Raw genomic sequence first — 21,430 nt, forward strand, 5'->3', positions numbered from 1 at the left:
GTATCGATTTTTAAAGGCAAAATAGCTAGGTAGACCCTTGTACTTGGTCTGGTTTGTAAAGTGGATACTCCTACTTATACATTTTTCATATGAACCTCTCAACTCATCAAAACAGAATATTTTAAACTCTTCTGACTGTTGACCAAGCGAATGTGGAACAAATCGGCTGAGTAGGATAAAGTGCGTGATTACACACGTATGGGGTGCGAGTGAGTAGTCATTTTTAGTCAATTTTATATTAAAAAAATTAAAAAGAACCCCCCCCCCCCAAGCCCCCAAGGTTGCCATAGTTAGAGCCCACCAGCAGCGTCCCCAACCATGGCCATCACTATACCTCCACAGCTGCCGCCGATAACGATGACCCCTTAAGAACCACCCATCGTTCCTCTTTCACCACCATCTTCTATCTATATTTTTCACATTCTACAAACTTTAGTCTTTAACCAACACACACACACAAACAATCTTTCGATTGTGCTCTATGCTATATCTATCTGCGAAAATAGTGAACATTCCTAAGACAAAGCCTGTCTTTCACAAAAAGTCAAAGACCATAAAGAAGATTGTGTTGAGGTTGCAATGCCAAGGCTGCAAACATGTTTCACAACACCCAATCAAGAGGTGCAAGCACTTTGAGGTGGGGACAAGAAAGGAAAGGGAACCTCTCTTTTCTACATTGCCTATGAAGTCACCAAGAACTTCCTTTTTTGTCTTCCCTTATGTTGCAATGTTGAACTTTGGTTATTTTGGATGTTGGTTCTATTGTGTTACATTTTCTCCCCTCTCCCCCACCAAAAGAAAACTGAAAAAATTCTCTCATATCTCCCAATTCGTTCTATATTCATTTCTTCTTTTTTCAAAAACTTTTTATTCAATAATTACTTTTTCCTCTTTAACCCCCAAAATCTCTACAACAAAAATAAACAATATTGTCTGTGAGAGAGAATTTTGTATGTTTATGAACTTGATAATGGTGTGTGTGTTTGGGGATGGGTTGGGTGGTGGTGGAGATTAAAGAATGGTGTGTGTTTGTTCATAAGAAGAAGAAGCAGCAACAAAGGAAGAACTGCCAATTTTGGTTTTTTTTTTTAATTCTAAATTTAAATTTTTCATTTTTTTAATATCTAATTTCTTATGTGGCATTTAAAAATGGCGTGAAATTTAATGTAGCATTTAAAATAACGTGAAAGCTGACGTGAAAGTTGACGTGGCAGCAAGTGTGTTACACACACCCAAAAAGTATTTAAAATGTTGCTTTTTAATGGGTTCAAAGGTCTAGATAACAAACATGTAAGTAGGAGTATCCACTTTACAAACTAGACCAAGTACAAGAGTTCACCGAACTATTTTGCCGATTTTTAAATCTATAAATCAAACCAAATCAATAAGATTTAGATTTTTCAACTTCGGGTTTTTTCGATTCTCTCAAAAAATTTTCCTTGTAAGATTTCATACAAACATATAATTAACTTGTGCTTATAATATTTCTTTAGTTCTATCAAGATATAACTATCATAGGTGTTCCTTAAGAAAATAACACAATATGAAATGAGTTATGACTATAAAATATTTAACAAAATAAAGAAGTAAAATCCTATAAAATAAATATTGTCTATCAATAAGCTATAATAAAAAGAATCATAATTTAAAACTATTAAGTCATGCTAAAATAAGTCTGCCAAGTATTAATTGCATTACTAAATATAAAATATAAAATAAATTTAGATTATGTATTTATACAAAACTAAAGAATAAATATCCAACATTATTACCATTTCTAGTGTTTTAATAGAATATTTTTGTTAGCATTAGTATTGATCTGGCCTTTATTTGAGTTATTAATATCTATGAGTTATAAAACTTATTAGATTATTCACAATTCTAAGTTTAAATTTTAAATAATATGTTAAAAGATAAAAATAATGAAAAAGCTTAAGAAATATTTATAAATTACATCACAGTAAATATTTTTATATACTAAATATTATATAAAATTGTATAAATATAATATCGAATTGGTTCAACCTTTTTAGTAAAATCAAATCAAACCAAATCAATTATAATTGAATTTTATTTTCAAAATCAAATCAAATCAAACCAAATCATTATTTGCATTTTTTTCCGACTCAGCTCAATTTTCGATTCGATTTTGTTTCCCTAATTCTGTCATTATAACATGAAAACTAGGTCTCGAGTGAAAACGAAAACATGCTGCCAAAACATTAAACAAAATTGACTTTATGACAAAGTATTTTCCATATAAATACTTTAATGTAAAAGAAGATAAACTTATGTTACGTGATAATAAAAAGAATTTAGTACTCTCTTCGTTTAAGAAGGAATGGTTTAATTAAATTTATTATAAAGTTTAAGATTTTTTTTAAAATTTTAAATTAAAGTTATATCAAATGTATGAAAATGCTTTTTAATCTAATAATTTTAAACATATCATATAAAAAGTTAAAATTAAAAAATTATTCCTTCTAAAATGAATTAAAAAAGAAAGTTACTTCATTCTGTTTTAAGCTGAGGGAGTACTAGACAGGCTGTTTCATCCCTCACTCAATTAATTATTTAGATGTCTGGATTCACTTCTTTCTCCCCCACACAATCATACCTCCAGTAGACAGGTCTTTCCATCATCCATCATACTTACTTTTGCAATAACTACTGTTTCTTGAAAAGATAACGTAAAGTGGACGTCTTCATCCTCCAATTCCTCTTTCATTGCTCTTAAAAGTCATCCACCCTCAATAACAAGACCTACACTTTATAGCTCATCCCCTGTTCAGTGCAGAGCCAGAGATCATAATGTATGGTTCCATCAAATTTAATAGCTTTGCTTTTAAATTTCATATTTATTTTACATAAATAATATAATTTTTCGTCGAAAAAGTTTTAAATAAACCACGTCTCTTTCTAGCTCTGCCCTGCCTCCATCGAAAGTCTTTTAAAACTTGCGGTATAATATATTTCCTCCGTTTAAAAAGAAATGATTTATGTTTTTTTTTAGTTTGTTTAAGAAAGAATGATTTTTTTTTTTCTTGACAATACTTTAATTTCAAATTTTCATATGACATGAAACCTTATTTTGATATATTTGACATAACTTTAATTTAAAATCATAATATTTAAAAGTATTCTTTATTTTCTTAAATTTTATTTCAAGTCAAAATCGTTCTTAAATTTTATGTTAAATTAAAATCGGAGGAAGTATAAAATATTGAATTGATGAACTATAAATCTGGTAAGCGACTTGCGGGACCCGTAAATTTCAATTTCCTATACCTCACAAACCCCCAACCCCCAGCTTCATTCTTTTACATATTACATCTGTCACTCTCTATGTTGGATTTCATTCTCTCTTTTTATAGCAAAATTCATAATTTTCCATAGAAAGAATCATCACCAAGCCAGAGCCATGAAAGAGAGAGGCAAAGCTACTATGCTGGAAACAGATAACTTCTCAGATTTCAATTACTCCATTTCATCAGATATGCCATGTAAGAAACACCCTTCTTCATCTTCTATTGGTATATGTTCTTATTGCCTTAAAGAGAAGTTAGTCAACTTGGTTTGCTCAGAATGTGGTGAACAAAGACTCTCTTCTTGTTCTTGCTCTGATTCGTCTTCGTCCAATCGAAAATCATCGACTACTGAAGTTGGCAGTGTTGGTAGGATTTCTTTTCTGTTGGAAAATGAGAAAATAGAAGCAAAGCAGCAGCACAAAAGGGAGAAAACAGAACAAGTTATTGTATTGAGGAGAAGCAACAGTAGTTGTGTGGAGATCAAGAAAAGTAGCAATGGATTCTGGAAGATCAAGAGGCTTTTCACGAAGAAAAAGGGTGTCCAGAATGGTAATGAATGTGATGAGAATAGCGATATTTGGGTCTCTGATGCTATGGCAGTATCAAGATCAAGATCGGTTCGTAGTTTCCGAGGAGGTGGATTTAATGACACCGATGAAGGAAGTGATTGCAGATTTTCAAGTGCTAAAATCTCTGATGTTACTGGTGGTATACTTATGGATTCTGATGAACCAAGAAAAAGTGAATTTGGAAGGATCCATAGCAGTGCACCTAATAGGATTATATTTCCTGATAAGGAAATTGATTTTACTTCAATGGATGATTCAGCTTTCATTGACTTAAAATTGGATTTGTCATCCGAGTCCAAATCAGATTTCCCCGTTGGTACAAGGCTTAGCAATGGGTCAGATAATGGACGGGTTGGGCTGGATTTGAGCGGGTTGAAAATGGGTTCGACAACTTCTTTAGGGGCATTGGGGCATAGCGGTTCTTGTAGGATGGCAATGCATGAATATGATAGAGGGATGAAAAGGAGTGGTGGTGGCAAAGGGAACAAAGTGTGGAAGTGGATTTTCAGGCAAAGTTCTGGGAGGAAGAGTACAAGCAGCAACAGAGATGAAAATGACATCTTCAAATCTTGAGTTTGTTGAATAAGAAAGATTTTTAATGATCTTTTTGTTTTTGTTGATATATGATATCTCCCTTAGCTGGTTTAGAGGCACTTTGAACAGTTAATATAGGTTTTCCTATGCTTTGAATTACTTTACTTTCTTCTCCTTCTTCCCATCTGTGGTAGTGGATTAAAAAACAAAAGAAGAAAAATTAATGGGTCTTCTTATTATTATAAATACAAGAATTTTCTTTCTAATTTGGGGCAAATTTTTCCCTCAATTGTTCGAATAGCTTGATTATACATTTACATCCAACTCGGATTATATGTACGTGTGAAAATCCAACATCTAGCTTCTATATGTCTGCGTAAAATCCCCCAGCATCTAGCTCGAATTGTTCTACTATTTCTAAATCCTATAGTATTATATAGCTTTTAAGGAGAAAGACTCAGTTTTGATTGGTAAAAATGGGATTTTGATGAAGGAGGATAGATGGGGTTGTGAGAAAATTGTGAAAACAGGAGCTTTAAGGAGAGAAACTCATTCTTGACAGGTAAAAGTGGGATTTTGATGAATGAGAAAAGAATGGTTTTTGTGAAATAGGAGATTTTTAGGGAGAAGTACTCTTTCTTGACAGGTAAAAATGGGATTTTTGTAAAGGAGGAGAGAGGGTGTGGGGAGAAGAAAGTGGTTGTTGTGAAATTCAAACAAGGGTTTGGATTTGATGCTATTGGTGATGATGGTGGTGGTGGTGGTGGGAGGGATAATAGTGAGAGTGTTGAGTAATCTTGTTCTAGCAATTGGGCTTACTTATCTCACTATGACTGGCCAGCTTGGTTGGGTCTTGGATGCTATTGTTTCTGTTTGGGTATTTATCTCTCAAACACACATTCTTGAAGCTAGTACCACTTACCTTGCATGTTACTTGCATTCAGATTCGATTGTTGTACGTTTGGTTGTTAGAGATATATTTCTGTGTTTAAAATTTCCATGAAATTGTTAGAAAGTACTTTCTTTCCTTTTTAGTGTGTCCCAAAAAGAATGTAGCCTTTCTATTGTTAGAAATAACCTAACATTAAAAGTTCTCTTTTACCCTAAATGAAATGATCTATAGGAACACAAATGTTTAAGGCTTGTTTAGAGCACAAATTTCAAAAGACCTTTTTTTCTTAAACTTTGTGCCAAGTCAAATAGTACCACGTGAATTGGCACAGATGGAGTAGTTTTTGGTGAGCACGGTATGCCATATAGCTTTGGTACACCTCTTTGCTTTTTTTTCCAGATTTACTTTCATCTCACATGTCAACTTTAAGGTAAATTGAGTAACATTGGTTTGAAAACTCCATTTAATTGAAATATTCTACTTCTGATACTTCACATAGATAACACTGTGGATAAATCATGCTTACACCAGATGATGCTTATCGTTTCATATTTATGGTGGTTATATTCACTACATTTTAAAATTTGGAGTTATTGCTGCTAGCAAAGTGTTTAAACGTGAATGACTAGTGAGTAATATATTAGTACAATTTTTTTCCCGTAATGCAAGCATTCTCTGTGTTGCTGCTTTGTATTTATTAGCTATGACTATCTTATCATGCCATACCTTATGAATGTTAACGGTTATCCTTCATTTTTGGCTCCTAGCTCCTTGCAGTTCCACTTCCGATTTTAGGTTTGGGAGCTTTTATTTGGTGGGCTGGACGAGATATAGTTCAAGGCACTTTAAGGCAACTAAACTTGCATCTCGTCAATTTGTCACATATATCTCATTGTTTCAAATTCTTGCTTTGACAATTGCATAAGCATCTGCTTTGTGCTTGTGAAATATCAAATTTAATAAGTCTGCTGAATCATTTGACTGATTATAATTTTTTATCGACCCCGAGTTCCCTCCTCAAGTGTTGCCCAATTAAACCCTTGCTTGTTTAATTCCCTCAACCTATTGCACAGATTTAGGCTGCAAAGGGTATGTACTAATAGCAGAAAAACAGTGTAATATTATTATCCACTTGAATAAAAGTTCATTGTTGCAAAGAACAAAAGCTACATACTAAACATCTTAAACTAGATTGTGTTGTATTGCTTATGCATATCATGTGTTTAGGACCAACAACAAATGCCTAACATATGATGAAGCTATTATACAACCAGAAACTGCAAGCTGCATGTCCTGTTCTATTTGATGAAGCTAAACTGTGGAAAGGCCAAAGTGAACCTGAGCTAAAGCAGCAGATTCAAAAGCAATTTTGGAATATCAGGTTGCAATATTCATCTTGATTTCAACCTTTATTTTCTTCCTTTGAAATGATTGACCAGACTGTCTTGGTTATCTAATGAATTGTTCTCAAGTTAATTTCGTAAAATTCAGAAAAGAAAGTTCTAAAGGCTATTATCTTGCTTGTACATGCTGCACTAATCCCCTTATGACTGTATTTTGAGTTGACTGCATCAGTGCATTTATACTAACAAAGAATACAAGGTTACTTATTATCATATGGTAAATGATTTCAGGAACTTGCAGAACAATGAATTTATTGGTCCCTTTCCACTGAGCTTCAAGAGTTTGAATGAGCTGAAATACTTGTAAGTATCTACTTTCTTATCTTTCATTCTCATTTATCATATGATTAAATAAGAAGAGAGAGGATGGTACTGTAATGGTGAAGCCAGAAATTTCGTTAAGGGTATTCAAGATATAATGTAGACGGAAGAAGTTATTTTTTTTACCTATATACTTCGTATAATTTTCAATATACATCGAATAATTTTTCGACAAAGGGTGTTCGACTGGCCACCCTTCACTACATGTGGCTACAGTCACTTGATGACTTTTAAATCAATTGATTAACCTTCTTTCTCTGTAGCAATGTGCAAGGGAAAAACCTCAATGGAGTAATCCCAGATATTTTTGAGAAGTGGCAAGATCTTCATATCATGTAAAACTCAGTAATATGTTTTACAAAGTTTTATAAAATAATTCTGCTTCCTTTTCTCCTGATGCAGGGACTTGAGTTTCAATAGTTTGTTTGGTGCAATTCCAGAGGCTGTTAACAACTCATTGAATTATATGTAAGCCACCGCTTCTCTAACTAATCGTTAAACATAAAAGGCGATCTTACTTTTGTAACGAAATATGGATATGAAATTCATCATTGCAAGAAAAGCTGCTCTTTCAAATTATATGCTTTGCTGCAGAGGTCTGCGAAAGACCTGTTTTCATGTTGTGGTCTTCCTGTGGACGATTCTCTATACCTCTTTCCATTTGGCTATATCCTTCTTAGATGCATTTCTTCTCGAATCCAGTAATAGTTTCTTACCAGTAGTATTAGAAATATTCTCGTAGTTTCTTGTTCTTTAATTTTGGTTATCGCATGTTTTTGTTTGTGCTTTGATTATATCAGTATTTCAGCGTTGTTACTGTTCTTTCTTCTGTATGTTGTTATGTACTGTTTTCCGTTACACATTATTTCATTGTTCTTACTGCTTTCATTTCTGTATTCCCTTTATCAAACTACTTTTGAAATGCATTTTTTAAGTTGAGGGTCTATAGGAGTATCTCTATCTCTGTGAGTTAGAGGTAAGGTCGGCGTACACTACTCTTCCCAAATCCCACTTGCAGGATTACACTGGGTATGTTGTTGTTTTTAATTCTGGTGTTGTTTGAATATCAGGAGTTGTGTGATAGCTCACTTCTAATGAATCTTGAGCACTGTGATTTCGAAACAATGATTTTTATCAAATTCTTTTCTTTTCCTGCTCGGCATCAACTGTCACGATCCACTGTGTTGTTTCCAGATTTCTAAGAAAAAATAATCTCGATGAAACAATTCCAGCTTGGATGAATGCTTCTTCATAAGTGTAAGTGCCTTTTACATTAATATATTACTTTTCGGTTCTAAGTTCAGACATTACTAGCAGCTCCTAGGACATTTATCTTGTTAAGCTGTTAGCCGGTTACGACATAAAATCCATAAACTTGTATCCTTATCAAGCTAAGAGAAGCAAAAGTCATGCTTCTCTCACTAGGCGCAATCTTCACTTTCATAGAATTTGCAATCGCAAACGCATTTTCCATGTCTCCCGCATTAGTTGAGGGAACGGGTTGTTGTTGCCTCTCATGGTTTTAGAGCAAACATTTCTTTTTCTGTACTGTTTTTTACTCTTTTATCCATTACTTGAGAATAATATTTGTTCAGAAGTATTATAATTCAGTTGTCATAAACATCATGGCATTTAATTCTTCCAATTGAAGTTTGATTTAACATGATTTTCTGTGCCGACTTTCTCTTTTCATTAATTTCTACAACGTATTTTTGCACTCACTCGTCCAAGTCAAAGTGCAGGGATGTTTCTGAAGCCTTTTCATAAATGTGAGCATTAGCCCTGGAAAGACGCTAAACCCTGACTTGTGAGGGTGATTTTTATATATCTTGAAAAATCTTATTTGTGTGCTTCTTAGCTATGTTTCTTGGACTCTCCAAAACTTTTACGGCACCCGTGTTAGACTCCAAAATGCTACTTTTGGAGTATCTGACACAACCATTGACATTTTTTAAGAGTCAAAGCAACACAGCTTCTTAGTAGCTTTTCTATTTTTGATTCCAATGATATTGCCCTTTCCCAGGAATCTGTTCAAGTGCTGCTCTGATGAAATGGATGAGTAAGCTCTTCCACCTGTATCTCCAAAGAAATAATTTGGTCTTGTCAGAAAATTGGTTTGACTTTGATACTTTGTGAGTCTATTTATGTACGCATATACATACACAAGATTTTTGGCTCTTTCTGCAGTCTCGTGTATTTTGTTCAAAAGTAGTTGTTGCTATGTTGTTTACCATATGACTGAACAATTTGGTATGCAATTTTCATGTTGCAGTGCTACCATGGAATGTGTAGGATGTGAGAAATGTCGACTATGGGGAAAGCTCCAGGTTCTTGGCCTTGAAACTGCTCTAAAGATTCTCTTCTCAGTTGATGGTGTATATCGGCATGATCAACATGTGAGTTTTCTTTTGTATTCCGCCAGCAGACCTCTCTCTATCTGGAACAAATATGTGGTATTCACGGCTAGCTATGTTTCTAAGTCTCTCTCTCGTCTTATGTAGGGGATAATAGTATGGGCTAGAACTTCCTTGTCAGCCTTGGCCAGTTTCAGTTTGCGCTCCAACTTGTGTAACAGCCACACCTCCTAAAGGTTGCAATATCATCAAGTGGCTTTTTCTAATTGTTTGTTCATTTTAAATGTGTAGGAATAATGCGGGTGATCAAATTTGATTGGTGGCCATTACGAGTCAACTCGATCTAGATTGAAGCGAATGATGAAGAGATTTTGAACTATTCTGATATATGTTTAAATTCATTTGGTTTTGTGTGGAACAAAGTACAACTCTTTAAAATGTTATTTTAATTAGTATGTGTAGTAAAAGATGTTTTTTATTGAAGTTCATAGCAAATCTATGCATTTGAATTATTTATTAGCTAATTCGTGCATGAGATTATACATATATATGGAATGTGATTAGTGATGTATACATTTGAACCAAAATAATTATTTTTTAGGCCTAAAGTTATTTTTGTAAAATGTTTTTAGACAATATTGCCACACTTCAAAAGTGTGGCTTATTAATTAAATTGTGGCATGTAACCTAAAATATGCTTATACTTTACAAGTGTTGTCATAGAAGATGTATAAAAGACTACGATTTTGAAGTGTGGCCAGTAATAAAGAAAAAGTCGCGTTTTTAAAGTGTTGTTATAGAGGTGTTATACAAGGCTACGCTTGCAAAGCGTGCCCAATAACAAAGTAAAGACAACATTTAAAAATGTAGCTTTATATGATAAAAGTGTTGTTAATGACAAGCTGCAAAGAGTGACCTTTGCAACCTTTATACATTAATGGTCACGCTTTTTAAAAGTAGTTGAAATGACAACACTTGAAAAGTGTGGCCTTTGATCAAAGGTTACGCCTCTTTAGGCCACCCCCAAAAAATGTTGTTTAAAGTCTAAAAGTGTAGCCTTTGATCAAAGGCTACACTTTTTGCTATTTTAGGCCACACTTTACAAGAGTGCACTTAGGCCAAAAATATTGTAGTGTATGTTGGTCAATGAAGTTTGTTCAAGGGTACACTCTTGAGATGTAAGCGATCGTCGTTAATATAGTAACCCAATGAGGCTGTCTAAATTTGAAATTAGACACCTCTCTCTCATGAGGCTGAGTGTGGTTAGTTCTCTTCTGGGGAGCTCTGAAAGGACTGGTCGGGACTAGAGGTACCCTCAGAGTAGGAACAGGTTCTGGGGTGTGTGCTCTATTACGAGACCGCATCCTATGGGTGGGGCGGACTTCATCATCCTGAGTATCCTGATTGTTGGAGCGACGAGGAGGCGTGACTGTCCTTTTTATAAAATATAAGAGATCACTTGATTAGGGGACAGATTTGACTCCAAAGCATGAATTAAATCACAAAGAGGGGAAACATTAGTAAATGCCTAGTAGCCTCCGGCTTGTAAGTGTGGAACGCTACACACCCATAAACAAGACTACCATATGTGATTTTGTAGATACCTTGGGACCATGAACTGTGCTCTGATACCAAGTTTATCACGACCCAAACCGAGGCCCTGACCGTGACGGACATCCCAAACTATGAAGGCTCGAATGTCCTACTCTATCTGGTAATCATGCACAATATTCATATAATTAAAAAAATGTAGAAATATAATTTAATGTGGAAACATGGTCAACACTCTTGGTTCAATTTAACAATAAGGAATGAAATCTGAAATTAACTAAACAACATCTGGAACAGTCTGCGAAGTATCTACTACATAAAAATCTGACAACTGTCTGAAAACTGAGACAAGGCTCCCAGTAGACCCAAACTGTAATAGATGACATAATCTGAAAGAACAGGCCTTCTGGAATAGAGAAGGCTCACCACTGCACAATCTGATCTGCTATCTGAATTATCTACTGCTTATTTGGATCGCTAGATTAAGCCTCAGAACCTGAGAGGTAGAGGGGTCAATATAGATGTACTGGTACGCAGAGCAAATCCAAAATAATAATTTGTATTCAACATATATGAGAGCAATTTAAAGCAGTTCATAAACATATCATATAGTAAGAATCACATGGATATTTTAAAAGATTCTGTGAAACATCTAAAATCTATGACACTCTTTGTCATACTTCTGCGCTAGGTGGTGTACCCTACAATCTGTAATCCCACAGGCTATATGGGATATGCCATTAATTCGACAGCCAATCCCCATACCTAAATGTGCCCAAGGGTCGGAGTCTCTGAATCTACTACACCACACGATCGTCGCCAGCGTACAATAATGATCTACCCGTATCGGCAAATACGGTTTCAGGCTAAGAGTTAATTGAACTCATGCCGTCTTCGGGTAACCACCTAACTCTCTTTATGTTTATTTTTAGTTCTTTAAATATGCATGCTCTGAAAACATACTCTGAAAACATACTCTGAAAACATATTCTGTTATGGCATACATACTTATGGTATCGTCATACCATTAACTTGAAAGTCACATCTCTGAGCGATTGTTAGTTTATTATAATCTTTGTTTTCAAAACATAAAGTCTAGGACCACCATATCGATAAATCAGTTTGAAGAACCCTTTCTTTAAATACACATGTATGCAACTCTCTTTGACAACATTTCAATGTTACAAGGTGGTCATGTCAAAAATTTTTAATCCTATGCAAATCCTTCTCTCTTTAACAAAACACATTTATGTCAAGAAACTCTCTCTCAAAATCTCTAAATCATGCTCAAAATACTATGGTATTTGAGTAAACTATTTTCAATCCATAAATCATGCATTTCAAATCCTTCACAGTAATATCATAAACTTAAAGTTATCACAAGAGAGAGATTTAATAAGTTGTGCTCTCAAACAATCTTCAATCTAAATCTTCATACATATACATATACATGTAAATCAATTTAAAGGGGGAAAAGGCCAAAAGACCAAATCAACAGTACAATTAAACATCCATAATGTATAATAAAATCATGTATTTCAAAACTCATTTTCTAAATTCATGCTTGATAATCTTTAAATCATGTTCTAGTGCTTACAAGCCCATGTAGTTTTTAGGATAAACCCCGCGTACCTTAGATTATGAACTTTGGATGAACACTTGCTTTTGGGACTCTATTTGTGCTTTTGATGGATGATTCTTGAAGATCTTAGTTTGGGGATTCTAATTCTTGAATCAATTTTGGAATTTAATGGTGAAATTTTGAGGGATCTTGAATCTTAGGTTGAGGCCCTAGGGTTTGGTTCTTGCGAGGATTTGAGAGAAAGGAGTGTATTTTTGGTAAAATAGAGGTTGAATTCAGTATTTATGGAGTTATGGCGTGAAGAAAAAATACCAAAATACCCCTCTGAAAGTGTTTAGGAAATGCTGAATTTTAAAGGTGACGACCTTGGCTGATAAGTTGTCACATATGTGATAACTTATCACACCAGGTCGTCACTTAGAGGCTAATTTTTGTGAGTTACTGCCTTGGGCTGACGACATGGATGATAGGTCGTCACATATGTGATAACTTATTAGGTCAGGTCGTCATTTGTCGATAGACAGATATGCTGAAGTAAAATGGGTATAACTTTTTGCTCCGATCTTAGATTTGGGAGAAATTGGTATCGTTGGAAAGATAATTCGAAGAGCTTTCATTTGATATAATAGGCCACCCATTTATCCATATACAAGGAATTATGGTCGATTGAAATTGATCCAAGTTTTGACGCTCACTAAAACTTGAACGATAGGAAAGCTTTCAACTAGTCCTTGAGTTAAGGGACCTCTATGATCTTGACTCATGCCCAAATAGATTCACACACTACATAGATGATTAACACACTATATTTTCATTGGATTTATGGATTTTGGAACATCTTCTCATAGGAAAGACGGTTTACGTTCTAGCCCAAATTACGGGTCGTTACATTATCCCCTCCTTGGGATCATTCGTCCTCGAATGAAGACTCGGGACATATCAAGCATGATTTCCAGGGCTAAATGAAAGAAAAAGGAGCAGTATAGGATTTTTACCTTCTAATTCATCTTCCATGTCCTTGAAAAGAGTTCGATGCCTCACACGCATATCATCTTCTGATTCCCAAGTAGCCTCCTCTGCTTTTTGATTCCTCCACATCACCTTAACCGAAGCTATCTCCTTACTCCTCAACTTTCTCACTTGATGATCTAAGATTGCAGTAGGTTCCTCTTCATATGCTAAGGAGTCTATCACTTTGATTTCTTCTACAGGCAACACTAGGGAATGATCTCCTATACACTTCTTCAACATGGAAACATGAAATACCGGATGGACAGAACCCAAACTTGTAAGAAACTCTAACTCATACGCAACTCGACCAATCCTTCTCAAAATTTGATATGGCCATATATAGAGAGGACTCAACTTACCTTTTTTCCTGAAATGCATAACTCCCTTCATAGGAGAGACTTTGAGAAACACCCAATCACCAACCTCAAATTCTAAATCCCTTCTCCTAACATCGGCATAGAACTTCTGTCGACTCTAGGCTGTCTTAAGCCGTTATCTAATGATTTTTACATCCTCCATCACCTGATGAACAAGGTCAAGTCCAAACAACCGTGTCTCACCTACTTCGTACCACCCTATAGGTGACCTACATCTTCTTCCATACAATGCTTCAAAAGGGGCCATCTTAATACTGGCATGGTAGCTATTATTTTAAGCAAACTCTATCAATCGCAAGTGATCCCCCCAGCTACCTTTGAAGTCAATTACACAAGCCCTCAACATATTCTCAAGGGTCTGAATGGTGCGGTCAGCTTTCCCATCAGTCTGAGGGTGGAAATAAGTACTTAGGTTTACTTGGGTACCTAAACCTTTCTGAAATGACCTCCAAAACTATGAAGAAAATTACGTACCTCGATAAGATATAATGGATACAGGTGCCCCATGAAACTGAACTATCTCCTCAATGTACAGCTTAGCATAATCATCTCCCAAATAGTTAGTTCTAATAGGCAGAAAATGGGCTGACTTAGTCATCCGATCAACAATCACCCAAATTCAATCATACTGGTTTCGAGACCTCGGATGTCCGATAATGAAATCTATATTGATTATTTCCTACTTCCACAGGGGTAAAGCTATATCTTGGGAAGTACCACTAGGGCTCATATGCTCTACCTTAACTTGTTGACAGTTCAAACACTTGACAACATAGTTAGCCACATCGCGCTTCATAATATTCCACCAATAAATGGTTTTCAGCTCATGATACATCTTGGTAGAGCCTGGGTGAACAACATGCCTCGAAGTGTGAGCTTCATCAAGGATTCACTTCCACAGACCATCTACATCTGGCACACACAATCTACCCTGATATCTCAAAATACCATCACCACCAATTTCAAAGGACATCACCTTCTGTTGATCCACATCTTTATTGATCTGCATCAAGATGGGATCTTCGATCTACTTCTCTTTAACTTCCACACAAAGGGATGATTTAGCTATCTCGTGAACAACTACCCCTCCATCTTCAGAATCTAAGAGTCGTACTTCAAGATTTGTGAGTCGGTAAATATCCTTCACTATCTCTATTTTCCCTTCTTCAACATGAGAAAGGCTGCCCATTGACAACTGTAACACCCTGCATTTTAGGCTAGAACAAAAACCATCTTTTTTACGTGTAGATGTTTCAAAATCCATATATCCTATCCAAATTTGGTATGTTAATCAATTATTTAGTGTGGGAACCTATTTAAGCATGAATTGAGATCATAGAGATCCCTTAAATCAAGGTCAAGTTGAAAGCTTTCCTATCGTTCGAGTTTTAGTGAGCGTCGAAACTTGAGTCGAATTCAATTGATCATAACTCTTTGTATATGACTAAATGGGTGGGCTACTACATATCAAATGAAATCTCTTCAAATTATCTTTCCAAAGATATCAATTTCTCCTAAATCCGATATCGGAACAAAAAGTTATGCCCATTTTACTCCAGCATGTTAGCCTGGAAAACTGAGTGACAACATTTCTGATAACTTATCACATTTCTGATGACTTATCAGCAAATGTCGTCAGCCTTAGGCAGGAACCCATAAATTTCAGCCCCAAGTGACGACATTTGTGATGACTTATCACAAGTCTGACGGCTTATCACAAATGTCGTCAGTCATAGGTAGAAACCCATAAAATCCAACTCCCAAGTGATGACATTTTTGACGACTTATCACAAGTCTGACGGCTTATTAGCCTTGATCGTCAGTCGAGATTTTCAGCAATTAGAAAGTGGTTTAGTAAAGGTATTTTGGTCTTTTTCCTTCACTTCCCACGACTTATAACCCTCAAGGAACGTATTTTTCTTCTATTCTCTTTAGTTAAACATCTCAAAATTCTCTACACACCTTCAACCACGAGGTTAGGGTTTCTTCCAAGATCAAGCCCCAAGACCAAGAATTCAAGAACTTCTCCAAGAATACTAAAGAATCAAGCACCACCATCCTAGAACTTTCAAGAAAACCTTCAAGAAAAACTCTTAAGGCTTCAAAAGTCATCTTGTTCTACCAAATCAAGCTAAATAAGGTATATGGGTTTTGAACAAGAACACCCTTTCGTTCTTGTGCCCAAAATTTTTAGTTTTTCTTAAAGAATTTCGTATTTTAAAGATGAATTCATATTATTTTGCTATATTTCAAGTTTATGAGATTATGGAATTGTTCAAGTCTTGAATTTCATGATTATCTTATTTAATTATGATATAAATTGAGAGTTCATGACATAAATATTGATATCATATTTTCAAGAATTTCCAAGATTTGTTGTCGTGAATTGAGCCTTATTGTGAAATTGTGAGTCTTTGAGGATGACTTATTGATACTTTTTAAAGTGTTACAAGAAGAGTACATATATTTCTATGTTATTGAGACTTTAAAGCTTATTCATGATAAGTCTATCAAGATTTCCCGAAAGAAGTGAGGTTTGATCTTAAGTTAAGAAAGAAATCCACATCCTTGATTTTGAGATAAAGGGGATGCGTTTTGGCTCCCATTGCATATTATTAAAATATTTTAAGGTGAATTTTATAAAGTTCTGAGCTAACTAAGGAAGTAGTATTTAGCACCGAGTTGGGATTGATTCCGAGGTGTCATGCCCCAGAACTACGTGCCCCCATAGGTTTCTGATATACCCCAAGTAGGTTAAGATAGTGATCACTAAAGTTAAGGTTCTATCCGATAGCAAGGATAGAACAGCTCTCCCCAACGTGGGTAATACGTTGGACTCCATGTAGCTCACATGATTTATGTCGATTAGAAGAAACTCCCAAAGATATCCCCCATTCTTGAAATAGTTTTATTGATTTAAAGTATTGAGATAAAGAGTTTACTATACAGAATGAGTTTCAGATTTCATCTAGCTTATAAGTTTTAAGAATAAGTAGAAAATTTAGATTTTAGAAGCAAGTTAAATGACCCACGAGATTTATACATGTTTCATTATTCATGATTTATGAGATTTATATTTCAGATATTATTCAAGCTATATACGTCATTTATGTCAGCATGCATAATCTTATAAACTATGATGATATTGAGATATTGTTTACTTATTGCATTGCACCCCCATATACTCAGTATATTCCCAAAGTGCTGATCCATATATACGTCTATGTGCTACATTGTCTCATAATGTAGGTACAAGACTTAGTATGCACATTCAGATTCAGTCAGCTCGCAGCATCCAGTCAGCAGGTGATGAATCCTTTTGATTCAGGGGTTTGAGCCAGATAAATAGTTTGAGGAGTTTTTTATTTTCCTATTTCAGTCGTATTGAGTTGGGATAGTTAGGAGTCATGACCCGGCTATCTAAAGTCAGTACTAGTAGAGGCTTCATAGTCAGTCAGTAGAGTTAATGTATTTAGTTTCAGTTTTATTTTGGTAAAAGCAGAGTTTTAATCTTGTAAAGTTCAGATTTGTATTGATCAAGTTCAGAAAAGTTTTATGTTCTCACTGATTTTATACAAATTTAAGAATTTTATTCAATTGCTTATGAGTTATCCCAGTAGAAGGGTTAGCTTGGGGTCACTTGTGACCCTAAGCACTATGTGATGTATCAGTACTCGATTTTGGGGCATTACAACAACCTGCTATGGGCATTGGCTACCATATTTTCCTTGCCCAAATGATAGTACAAGCTCATGTCATAATCCTTTAGCAATTCCATCCAGCGCCTTTGCCTGAGATTCAATTCTTTTTGTGAGAAAATATACTATAAACTCTTATGGTCAGTGAAAATATCAACATGCACCCCTTAAAGATAATGCCTCTAGATTTTAAGTGCAAACACCACAGATGCTAACTCCAAGTCATGAGTGGGATAATTCCACTCATGCACCTTCAACTGCCTAGATGCATAATCCACCACCTTACCGTGCTGCATAAGTACACACCCAAGTCCTACACGGGATGCATCACAATACACAACAAAACCCTCTGTGCCTTCCGGAAGATTCAGAACAGGTGCTGTAGTCAATTTGTCTTTGAACTTCTCAAAACTATTCTCATAGGAGTCAGACCATACAAACTTCACATTTTTCTGGGTCAACTTAGTAAGTGGAGCAGCTATGGAGGAAAAGTTCTCTACAAATTTTCTGTAATATCCTGCCAAACCCAAGAAGCTTCGAATATCGGTTGGAGTTGTGGGTCAGGGCCATTTTCTCACTGCCTTAACCTTTGGGCATCTATTCTAATCCCATCACTAGACACAATATGCCCCAAGAAAGTAATATCACTTAGCCAGAATCCATATTTGGTGAATTTTGCATACAACTTATGATCTCTGAGAGTTTAAAGAATAATTTAGAGGCGATTGGCATGGTCCTCCTCACTCTTAGAATAAACCAAGATGTCATCAATGAATACTATGACAAACAGATCCGGAAACTGATAAAAGACCCTATTCATTAGGTCCATGAAGGCTTTAGGGGCGTTAGTCAACCCGAAGGACATGACTGAGAATTCATAATGACCGTATCTGGTTTGAAAAGCTGTTTTGGGAATATCTGACTCCCTAACCTTCAACTGATGATATCCCAAATGAAGGACTATCTTTGAAAAACATTTATCACCCTGAAGCTGGTCAAAAAGATCATCAATCCTAGGTAAAGGATATTTATTTTTAATCATGACCTTATTTAACTGGTGGTAATCTATACACTTACGAAGGGACCCATATTTTTTTAGCATGAAGAGTACAGGTGCACCCCAGGAAGAAACACTAGGATGGATAAAGCCTTTATAGAAGATCTGCTAACTGCTCTTTCAACTCTACTAGAGCCATTCTATATGGAGGAATAGAGATGGGACGAGTATCTAGCAATAAATCAATACCAAAATCTATCTTCCTATCAGGTGGTATTCATGGGAGATCATCTGAAAAGACTTCTGGAAACTCATTTACCACCGGGATAAACGGAAAGGAAGGGCTTTTGGTATTAGAATCCTTAACCCGGATAAGATGGTACAAACACTCTTTTGAAAAAAGTTTATGGGCTCTGAGATAAGATATAAAGTTCCCTCTAGGTGCGAAAAAATGCCCCTCCCATTCTAAGACTGGTTCATTCAGAAAAGAAAAAGTGAATCTTTGGGTCCTACAATTTAGTGTGGCATAACATGAATGAAGCCAGTCCATTCCTATGATGGCATCAAAGTCAACCATCTCAAGCTCTATGAGGTTTGACACAGTATCCCGGCTACAGATAGTCACAAAACAATCCCTATACACCCTTCTAGCTACAACAGAATCTCCCATCAGAGGGGAAATAGAGAAAGGTTCAGCAATCACATCGGGCTCAAACCCAAAACCAACAGTGACATAAGGGGTTACATAGGATAAGGTACACTCGAGATCAAGTAACACATAAACATCACGAGAAAAGATTCACAACGTACCGGTAACTACATCCGGCGGCTGAAGTGGCACCCTTATGAGGTGGTAGTGGTGCAGAAGAATTAGCCTGCAACTTGGCTCCTCCAACATTACCTCTGGCTACCAGACAGTCTCTCTGGATATGGCCTGGATGGCCGCACGAATAACACACCATAACGCCAAACTGATATCTCCCGGGATGATTCCTTCCATATATCCCACAGCGAGGGTATGATCGAGAGGTTTGAGCTACACTTCCCTGAGACTGCGCACCCTGGGACCAAGACCCTGCACCCTCGGTCCCTGACTAGATAAAAATTATAGGTGCGCTGCTCAGCTGGGGGTCTGGACACCGAAGCACTGGCTGTAAACTGTACATTGCCCTAATTCTTTCTCTTCCACCACTTGTTACCCCAATTATCACTCTGTTGCTGACCGTGACTCTGGTCGGCTGTTCTAGCCCTCTTTGCCCGTCTGTCCTTTTCCCTAGATTCAACAATTTTCTTCTTCTTCTCCTCAACTTACTGCATGAATACTGATAGTCTGGCGAAGTCCATGTCCCTATTCAGCATAGCTCCCTTACATTCAAGCGCTAGATCATCTGAAAGTCCGGATGCAAATTTTCTCATTCGGGCCCTCATATTACCCGTCATCTCAGAAGCATAATGGGCCAGTTAGTTGAACTTCAAAGTGTACTCCTGGACACTCATCTTTCCCTACTTAAGATTCATGAATTCCTCTGCTTTGGCTTCCCTCAACTCTAGAGGAAAAAACCGATCGAGAAATGCTTCCACAAACTCGCCCCAAACTGTGGGCTCAACACTCTCACCTTTTGTATCCTCCCACTCGTTATACCATTGGTTAGTTATATCCTTAAGCTGGTATGCTGCTAACTCAACCCCTTCTACCTGATCCATATGCATTACTCTGAAAATCTTCTCTATTTTATCTACGAACTCTTGTGGATCCTCGTCCACCTTGGTGCCAGAAAATTTGGGTGGGTTCATCCTCATGAACTGACCCTCCCTAGTAACCTCAGATATGACAGATGCAGGCCCAACATCCTCCAATCGTTGAGTCTGTGCGACTACCAATTGTGTAAGCATGTGAGTGGACTGTCTAAATTTGAAATTAGACACCTCTCTCTCATGAGGCTGAGTGTGGTTAGTTCTCTTCTGGGGAGCTCTGAAAGGACTGGTCGGGACTAGAGGTACCCTCAGAGTAGGAACAGGTTCTGGGGTGTGTGCTCTATTACGAGACCGCATCCCATGGGTGGGGCGGACTTCATCATCCTGAGTATCCTGATTGTTGGAACGACGAGGAGGCGTGACTGTCCTTTTTATAAAATATAAGAGATCACTTGATTAGGGGACAGATTTGACTCCAAAGCATGAACTAAATCACAAAGAGGGGAAACATTCCTAAATGCCTAGTAGCCTCCGGCTTGTAAGTGTGGAACGCTACACACCCATAAACAAGACTCTACCATATGTGATTTTGTAGATACCTTGGGACCATGAACTGTGCTCTGATACCAAGTTTATCACGACCCAAACCGGGGCCCTGGCCGTGACGGACATCCCAAACTATGAAGGCCCGAATGTCCTACTCTATCTGGTAATCATGCACAATATTCATATAATCAAAAAAATGTAGAAATATAATTTAATGTGGAAACATGGTCAACACTCTTGGTTCAATTTAACAATAAGGAATGAAATCTGAAATTAACTAAACAACATCTGGAACAGTCTGCGAAGTATCTACTACATAAAAATCTGACAACTGTCTGAAAACTGAGACAAGGCTCCCAGTAGACCCAAACTGTAATAGATGACATAATCTGAAAGAACAGGCCTTCTGGAATAGAGAAGGCTCACCACTGCACAATCTGATCTGCTATCTGAATTATCTACTGCTTATTTGGATTGCTAGATTAAGCCTCAGAACCTGAGAGGTAGAGGGGTCAATATAGATGTACTGGTATGCAGAGCAAATCCAAAATAATAATTTGTATTCAACATATATGAGAGCAATTTAAAGCAG

The 21,430-nt window shown here is 36.4% G+C and overlaps 2 protein-coding genes across 2 annotated transcripts; both read left to right on the forward strand.

Annotated features, from left to right (window-relative positions):
* Window positions 1-3,158: 3,158 nt before the first annotated feature.
* Window positions 3,159-4,674, forward strand: LOC107870171. Its single transcript, XM_016716602.2, has one exon. The coding sequence runs from the start codon at window positions 3,422-3,424 to the stop codon at window positions 4,448-4,450; it is 1,029 nt and encodes a 342-aa protein (XP_016572088.1). The 5' UTR covers window positions 3,159-3,421; the 3' UTR covers window positions 4,451-4,674.
* Window positions 4,675-7,559: 2,885 nt separating this feature from the next.
* Window positions 7,560-9,864, forward strand: LOC107870172. The gene is made up of 5 exons (XM_047412939.1): window positions 7,560-7,623; window positions 9,051-9,159; window positions 9,300-9,423; window positions 9,529-9,593; window positions 9,673-9,864. Exons 1-5 carry the CDS (start codon window positions 7,560-7,562, stop codon window positions 9,695-9,697), a joined length of 387 nt encoding a protein of 128 aa, XP_047268895.1. The 3' UTR covers window positions 9,698-9,864.
* Window positions 9,865-21,430: the final 11,566 nt, after the last annotated feature.

Source organism: Capsicum annuum, chromosome 5 (genome assembly GCF_002878395.1).
Source record: "Capsicum annuum cultivar UCD-10X-F1 chromosome 5, UCD10Xv1.1, whole genome shotgun sequence".
Lineage (NCBI taxonomy): Eukaryota > Viridiplantae > Streptophyta > Magnoliopsida > Solanales > Solanaceae > Capsicum > Capsicum annuum.